The 8766-nt window shown below is 41.3% G+C and overlaps 2 protein-coding genes across 3 annotated transcripts in view; both read left to right on the top strand.

The window, feature by feature from the left end:
- Nucleotides 1-4306, top strand: part of LOC109974812 (uncharacterized) — a 16084-nt gene extending 11778 nt beyond the window's left edge. For both annotated transcript variants that reach the window (XM_020625216.1, XM_020625215.1), the window contains exons 11-12: nucleotides 2472-2561; nucleotides 3887-4306. In XM_020625216.1, the coding sequence (XP_020480872.1) occupies nucleotides 2472-2546 (75 nt within the window). In that variant the 3' untranslated portion in view covers nucleotides 2547-2561; nucleotides 3887-4306. The remainder of the gene's footprint in view (nucleotides 1-2471; nucleotides 2562-3886) is intronic.
- A 1542-nt stretch (nucleotides 4307-5848) lies between these two features.
- The window catches only part of taf5l (TAF5-like RNA polymerase II, p300/CBP-associated factor (PCAF)-associated factor), a 5466-nt gene continuing 2548 nt past the window's right edge, over nucleotides 5849-8766 (top strand). Inside the window, exons 1-3 of the mRNA XM_020625224.1 lie at nucleotides 5849-6134; nucleotides 7172-7313; nucleotides 8711-8764. Of these exons, the coding sequence (XP_020480880.1) occupies nucleotides 7175-7313; nucleotides 8711-8764 (193 nt within the window). The 5' untranslated portion in view covers nucleotides 5849-6134; nucleotides 7172-7174. The remainder of the gene's footprint in view (nucleotides 6135-7171; nucleotides 7314-8710; nucleotides 8765-8766) is intronic.

Below are 8766 nucleotides of genomic sequence, written 5' to 3'. Positions count from 1 at the left end.
TAGAGGAGCAGGTGAGTAACACAGTGTTCAGATCAGTAATATTGTACCTGCAGTGGTTCTGTGAAATATATAAAAATTCAAACATGTTATTGTCATGTTTTAAACATGTTTAAAACACACAAACAATCAGTGAACACCAACACAAGCCAAACACACATTTACAACCATCAACACACGGTCACAGTGATCACTGTTACACCAATTACCAGACGCTGTCTAGAGACACTATGAGCCAGAGTTTTTTCCTGTTCACATGTGTCTGCTGACCCATCCCTCACTGAAGACACACCAGTCCTAGCTCAGCAGTCAAACTGGTCAGTCCCCAGCTTGGCAGACATCTTATAAAAAAACATGAAAGTGAGAAAGACCTGCCTACAGCCTTGTAGGACAACTGCTACCACAAACAAACAGCAACCAACAGACTTGCAAATGCAAAATTCAAAGGTTGGAAGGTAGCTCAAAATGCAGTTTCCCACTTAGCCAAACATAAATTCAAGCCAGCAGTCAAAACATCAGGAAACACACGCTGCCTTCCAGACCCTGGGGAAAGGAACACCAGGCTGCCAGATAAACAACCTCCCCTGCCATAGGTTTTGAAACTTAAAAGCAGAAAAGACTCCCCCTCTCTCACTTCCTGTGAGCAGATATATCCTCCTCCTCCTGTGCTGGTCTGTCAGCCTGACAGAAAACCACATAACATGTATGAGACTAAAATGAGTAAATGTAAATAAATATGCATAAATAATTTATCATATAAATAAATAATAAATTGTTAGCATATGTCCAGTTGCACCTTCATGGTGAACCACCAGCTTTATTTATGCACCCACAGTTGGTTCTGTTTGCTAACTATGTTTCTACCAAGGTCACATTATGCTTTTTACTTTTTCATCTTTCAAATCTTTGCTAAATCAGCTCTAACAAAACAGAATCTTTGAGCCTCTTATACACGGTTCAGGTGTTGATTAAAGAAACCAAGTTGTGACTCCTGATCATTTTGTCTCTTGTCTTTCAGCTGGAACTCAGATGGCAGATGGAAGCACGAGCATCTCTGCCCAGGAAAAAAGTGCTGTCAGTGCGCCTCAGTTGATCGGTGTTAATGTACATGGGAACCTAACCATCAACACAAATGGTAAATGTTTTCCCTGAATTCATAAATCCAATAAATTACACTTTTTCTCCACAGCTTTGGTCAAATTTTCAAATGACACCTAAAGTTCTCACCTTAAGTTTGATGTTCTCCACAACATTTAGTTTCTTGTTCAACAGCAAATGTTTACCACATTTCAGCAGATGATTCAGTACAGTTGTCTACAAAATGAACAATTATCAGTTGTATATGTTCTTTTGATCAAAATAGATCATTCTTCTCAGTTAAACAATATTTAAGAATTATTTCAATGTTCACATCACGTGCAGATTATTTCATGCAGTTGTCAGATTATATTATGCTTCAGCTTCCACATGCACAGATACAGTCACTTCAGAAAGGTTTCACAGCCCTTCACCTTTTTCAGCATTTTACATCTTTTGTTTTTCAATTTCTAAATTAATTTACATTGCTGTAAAAATGTGCCAAAAGTCAAGGGAGGTGAATCCTTTGTGAAGCAGCTATATAAGCTAACTTCAGCTAAACTGGTAAATTGGCAGTCAGGTCAAACTTGGACTTCACGTTTGGGAAAGTTCTTACCACCATATTCTCTATTCTCGAATCCAGTTTTTCAGACATTCCAAGCAGTTCATTTTGACAGGGCTGTTTTATTCACTGACATGATTTACTTTTGAAACATGAGCTAAAGATTTTAGGCGAGATATGTTCTTCTGCTGATGAACTATACTGTAGTGTTGTGCTGTATAGATGGGTTTCTAAGCAACATCATCAATGAGATGCGTGTGCATCATGGGGGTAGAAAACAAGGTGGAATGACAGAGACTGTGGAAACAATCTTGCTCCGTGCCTCGGCCTCGCTCACCTGCTGCTCAGCTGTGTGGTTGTCTTTAAGCCAGCAGTCTGTGTCTGTTCAGTGCCAGATTCTTACCACACTCATCCACAGAGACTTTGCTGTGCTCTTCTTGTGTCTCCGTGTTGTTGCCTTATCAGATTGCTGCCCGCTCCCTCTCTGTTTTCTGCTTCCTTTGGTATTTTTGGAGTCGTGCTTGTTGTTCACCCATGTTTCTTTGCCACAGCCTGCCTGTGGTTTGCTTTAGTATTGTGTTGTCTTTGTTTGCATTAGGTTTTCTGTTCCCTTTGCCAGTGTGGCTCAGTTACTTAGTGGCCTCGTAGTTTTAGTTTAATAGCTTTTTCTGTTGTGATAGTTTTAGTCCCTATCTGTTATTCCCACATGCTGCTCCTGTGAGCTTAACTCTGCCTTGTGCTTTGTCCTGAGTTAAATTTTAAAGTTGTAAAGCTTATTTTAGTGCTTGAGTTTCTGCTCTGCAGTTGAGTCTGCCGTCTTGCCCTTGACATTCAGGTTCACCTCCGGCCTCAGGCTCAGCTGCCCAGTCAACTCATTCTCCACCCAGTGAACAAGGCTCACTTCTTGTAGCGGCTGGAGGAGCAGGTGAGTAACACAGTGTTCAGATCAGTAATATTGTACCTGCAGTGGTTCTGTGAAATATTTTAAATTCAAACATGTATTAGAGCTGTTAGTAGACACTATATTGCCCAAAGTATTCACTCACCCATCCAAATCATTGAATTCAGGTATTCCAGTCACTTCCATGGTTACAGGTGTATATAATCAAGCACCTGGGCATGCAGACCACGTCTACAAACATTTGTGAAAGAATGGGTCGCTCTCAGGAGCTCAGTGAACTGCTGGGCTTGGCCCCTTAGTTCCATTGAAAGGAACTCAATGCCTCAGCATACCAAGACATTTTGGACAATTTCATGCTCCCATTCCTGTTCCAACATGACTGTGCACCAGTGCACAAAGCAAGGTCCATAAAGACATGGATGAGTGAGTTTGGTGTGGAAGAACTTGACTGGCCTGCACAGAGTCCTGACCTCAACCTGATAGAACACCTTTGGGATGAATTAGAGCGGAGACTCTGATCCAGGTCTTCTCGTCCAACATCAGTGTCTGACCTCACAAATGCGCTTCTGGAAGAATGGTCAAAAATTCCCATTAACACACTCCTAAACCTTGTGGACAGCCTTCCCAGAAGAGTTAAAGCTGTTATAGCTGAAACGGGTGGGCCAACATCATATTAAACCCTATGGATTATAAATCGGTTGTTACTCAAGTTCATTTGCGTGTGAAGGCAGGCGAAGGAATACTTTTGGCAATATAGTGTATTTCAATTTGGACAAAGTCAGGCTTGCTAAGCTAGGCTAACTACATCCCGACTGAACATCTTTATTACTTCGGCTGAAAGACTTGGAAAAAAATTATATGGTGTAATAATAAAACGGAGTACTTGTCACGTTGTTGAACAGCATCTCCCTCGAGTGATTTAGTTGACACATACCCTTTTCTGACAAATGGTGTTAGGGCCGTGCCACACCAAGCTGATGGTCGGCCATTGGCCAACATCAGACCATTGGTGAGCGTCTGTTGGGGCTCGTCTTTCTGGTGTGGCCCGCACTTTTGGCACTAGTTTTTTTTTCTCATTTGTAAAAGTGTAGTGGGTTTCCAGGTGAAAAGCTTCATAATGATTGTGGAGAGTAGGAAAAGCTAAAACTAGGACCTATTCATACATACAGTATGGGCACATAATGTTTTAAGATCAATTTGAAAATCTCCAAACATATTCTTTAAGATGGATCAAAATTCTTCACAGGGCCTAAACAGGGCTCCACAGTTATGGTGTAAATGTATGAACGAAAATGTTAAAAGTTTTCTGCTAGCTATTGGATAAAAATATTTTTCTGTTTATCCTCCAGGTCCTGATCCAAGTGAACAAAATCTACCAGGGACACAGAGTCTCCCGGTGAGGGAAGAGGAGAAGCTGTCCAGTGTTCACCCATTTAAACTTTCTGCAAAACAGAGGAATCAACAACATAGAAATGGAGTTGATTAACACAGGAGTGTCCGTGGCAGACAAAGCATGAAAGCACTGACACGGTGCTAAGAAAGGGAAATCTGGCTTGTAAAAGTCTGAATGATACTTTCTGTGAAGTGGATGCATATGTTTCTGCATTACTCCATTTAGAGCGAAATTTAAACAAGAAAGGTGTCATGATCGGCCTGTGACTTCCTGTTCTGGGCTTTGATTTTGTAAAGACTTCCTGCCTTATAAAGAAGCTTTATTTTTATTGTCACTGTAACATTGTGACACGTACAACGAAATCTTGTTTGGAGCTGAGGGCCCGGTGCGGTGGGCAGAGCAGTCGTCTCCCACCCAGAAGGCTGAAGGTTTGAAGCTTGGTGCCTGCAGTCCACATTTTGAAGTGCCCTCGCGGGAAAGACCCCCCCCCCCCCCCCCCCGAACGTCATCAGTCACATGGTTTTTCCTGCTTTGAAGCAAACTCCGACACAGTGCTTCAGAAAAATATCCTTCCAAGTTTTAAGCAAGCTTTAGAGCCTCGGTGTCAGAGGGAACATCACTACTAGACGCTTCAATGACGGTGCTCGAGTAGGATTAAGTGCAATCGAGATGTCATTTATTGGTTCATGGACTGTTTGGGATTTGATTTGCCATGCACATTCCTGCCCTGGTGGACCTTTATGAAATAATATCCCTATAGCCCCTCCCGGTGCCTCAGATCGGCTAACCAGCTGCTCTTGGAGGTACCGAGGGCTAGGCGGAGATCTAGGGGGGACAGAGCTTTTTCTGTGGAGACGCCTAAGTTGTGGAATGCATTGCCCCTTTATATTAGACAGGCCCCCTCATTGTCCACTTTTAAAACCTATTTGAAGACTCATCTGTACCATCTGGCGTTCGAACCAGTATGATCCTGTGTCTTGTTGAGCTTGTGATTTATGATGGGGGGTTGTTTTAAGTATGATGTTTTTGTTTTGCTGTTTGTTTATGTTGTTTTTTAAAGGGTCTTGTGGATATTGTGTTAAGCACTTTGGTCAGCTTCAGCTGTGTTAAATGTGCTATATAAATAAAGTTGATGATGATGATTCCTGTTCTACTACAATACACGGTTGTATGATTTCAAGCTGACACAATAAAATATAAAATAAACATGGACTCATGTTGAAGAACATGTGTCTTATTTGGCACATGTGATTGTAGTAGGTTATAGCTATATACTCAGCCTGACATTTTGTGCTATGAATCATATTCTATCCTAAAACAAGTCTAAATAGGTCATAGCTTAAAAGATATTGAACAGTGGGTGTTCAGTAGGGTACATGACTAATATGATCTCATTTCAAATGTTTAATTGATGAGCTAAACAACTCTCAGCTCTGCCAGGAATCGATCCCCACGCCACCATTGTTATAATACTGTGATTTTCACGACGCACTACCACTGCCAATCACAATACTTCATTTATTAGTCCAGTCCTTTCAGCAAACTTACTAGTCTACACACAATGAACAGTAGGGGGCGGTACTAACCCTTTTTAAGAGTTCACCTTTCCTAACTAGCATCATATTACTTGAAGACTAAAATTCGGAATAAGCTTGATATATCAAGAGATACTTGTAATAATATTTGACATGACTATAATTACAACATTTAAGTTTATATGGGGTCTAGTTAATACTAGTTATGCAAGTTGAATTTGAGCTTTTCGTTGGTTTGCAATGTACTTATTCTAAATGTCTCTGGGGAGTGGGATTGTTAATAATACATTTATTACAAAGGTTTTTTTTTTATTTATCGGATTTTCAAAGCCACCGTATATTAGATTTTTGAACGGGATCTGGTTAGAGCTACACAAAGAACACAATAGTCGATCATCGAGAGAGCTGCCATTTGTGATCAAAAGAAAACTCGAAGCCAGGCAAAAGTAGTAAATCACCGATCGATGTTATGCATCAACGATGAGAGCGGGGAGCTAAGCTAATGCTAACTCGTTAACCTAGCATGATTTGATGGAGGTCAATGGGGAGTGGACAACTACGATGGAGCGGAAACGGCAAGCAGCGGTGTAATTTCAGTGTCATTCTGATTTGTATTCACCCATCATCAACGTGCCATAGTAAAGACAAAGGAGAACAGCACGACATGCAGTGAGTACCGATTTTCAACCGGCGAGGTTACGGAACAGATTCAACGCCGCCAGAAGTTTGGAGCCGCTAGGCCCACTGCTCTGGTGGTGTTAGCTTAGCGCAGGTGTTCTCTAATGTGGACACCTGGTAGCTTTAGTTTGTTCAGTTGTTTCAGGCTTACATAGTGGCTAACAGTTAGATTTTGGGTTTCATTAGGGTGGCTGTAGTGTTGTTGTTTGGCTTCGCAGACTCGTTAGCTCGCTGCTTTGCTAAGTTTAATGATTAGTGTTGGACCCGGTTCTTTTCACCGTTAACTCTGAGAGACGAAGCAGTCCAAGTAACTTCAAAACAGTGCTGATTTATTCAGTGAACACAGGTAAAATTAACATTACACGCTCAGGAGTCTTTGCACCTCCAACATGCACGCAGGCAGCTGAAAGATGAAAAGCCCTGAACCATAACAGGCCTACAGTGGGTACGGAAAGTATTCGCAGTAGTCAAAGCATGAAGAAAAATCAATGTGTGAATGTTTGTTGATTATGTGGTGTGTAGCTAAAAACATTCTAACATGACATTAAGCATAAGAAAATATTATGACTACGATTATGGTTCAACACGTCATAATAATAATATTAAACATTCTGTCTCCTAACAACAATCGACTTTCTGTCTAGTTATCCTTGAACCTGAACAACCTGGAGTCCCCTTATGGGAATGACTAAGCATTTAACAGCCTGAGCTAGACATCCTGTCTACACTAAACATTTCTAATACATAAAGTGTCTAACCAATGTCTATCTGACTAAAAATACCTAACATTAGCAAATGGAAAGATCCTGTGACTGTGAGGGTTGGTGTTGTAATGGAACTGTTGCTTTGGATTTTAGGTACATTAACAGAAGCGTTCCGTCTTCTGCAGACCTTGTAAACGTGCATATTGTAACACTTTGTACTTCCTATGATCTCTGTAATGTTCAAGATAAGAGAAACTGTGACGTGGAGGTGTTTTGCACTGAAACGTCTCCGGTGTGTGACACGGTGTGGATTTTTGTTCACAGGTCATGAAGCGGGTTCGCACTGAGCAGATCCAGTATGCAGTGGCTCAGTACCTGAAAAGGAGGCAGTATGTGGACACCGATGGCTCCCTAAAAGGAGCCAAACTCTTCCAGTCAGCTGAGGAGATGGCTGCCAGCCTCACGGGTGAGTACAGGTGAAGATGGTGAGCTTTCAGTGCCGACAGCCACATTGTTTTTCACGTCATGCTGAGAAATATTTGATTTTTCATACAGAATATATGATGCATTATTGTCAGTGTTGTCATATTAAAAGCTTGTCCACCCAGCTGGGCAACAATTTCATTAATTAAATAGTTAAAAAAGGATTTGAGGTGGGTTGTTATAATTTTGTGTACCTTTTGTATTGTTAAGGTGATTTCCACTTATGAAAATGTAGGCTTTATTCCACAGATGTCATAAAGGGGGTGTCTGTCCCCAACATCTGAGACAAAATGAAAGTTATTGTAGAGCAGCCAGCTTATCAATAAGTTCAACAATTGCAGTGAATCCACAGCTCATGGACACAATTAAGCTACTTTAATACCCTTTGGATCAGTCCGTCATGAATAAACGTTCACAAAGCTGCTTAGAAATCACAGAAAAACAACACTCATTGTAACTCCACAACTTGCCTGAGAGTCTGAGTTTTTAAGGTTTCTTCAGTATGAAAGTTAACTTAGTAATAGTTGTGTATGCATCCATGGTTTCACTGCACCAGGAAGTGATGATAACAAATTCATCCTAATTGGTTTTCCAAAAGTAAACCCAATATAAGCTTAAAAAATAAATTGAGCTCTATTTGTAAACCACATTGCAACTCACTGAATGCATGTCAGCATTTGTTACATTTGTTCAAGTAAAGACAGACTTTTAACATTTAGTGTACCATTATCCAGAAGAGCTTGTAGAGGAAGAATCATTTAAACATATGAACACTATGTGTGAGATCACCCATGTCCGTGTACTAATAACAGCTTTAAGTTGTCCTGAAATTAACAAGATGGTGAGACGAGACAACCACATGGTGCGGAGAAAAGGTTTAGATGAGTAGTAGCACTAGTAGTAGGGCCAGTAATGTGCAGGGTGTTTTGAACTAGTGATGGCGAGGTGAAGCCTCATCGGGTGTCAGTGCTTCATGGACAACAGTTTCACCAAAAGGTTCATTTCATAAAGCCTCGTTTAAGAGCTTATTATAGATTACTGACATCTAACGGACAAGTAAGCTGCTAGGAGTAGAGTTAGTCATCCATGTGAACGAGTCATTTAAAGTGCCAAACAAGTTGGTCATGTGATTGCAGCGGAGCGAGGCCTCATTTGTCACCAGCAGTCAGAGAAACAACACAAGCTTCGAAGTAGAGCTATTTTTTTGGAACCGCTCCCTCCAGTCAACACAAGCTTTGAAGCTTTGGTGTGAAATGTAACGTCACTACTTTGACCTACCCAGCAGGCTACTGAAATAAGTACAAATTAGCTTTATGCAAACAGGATGGTGTTTTTACTTTGTCCCCCACCCTCCTCCTCTCTGTGTTGTTCTCCGAGCAGTGCAGACAGAGTCGGGGTGTCCCAACATCGTCTCTGCTGCACCCTGCCAGGCCGAC

The sequence above is a fragment of the Monopterus albus genome, unplaced genomic scaffold, assembly GCF_001952655.1.
Source record: "Monopterus albus unplaced genomic scaffold, M_albus_1.0 scaffold349.1, whole genome shotgun sequence".
NCBI lineage: Eukaryota > Metazoa > Chordata > Actinopteri > Synbranchiformes > Synbranchidae > Monopterus > Monopterus albus.
This window is presented reverse-complemented; position numbering and strand designations above follow the sequence as displayed.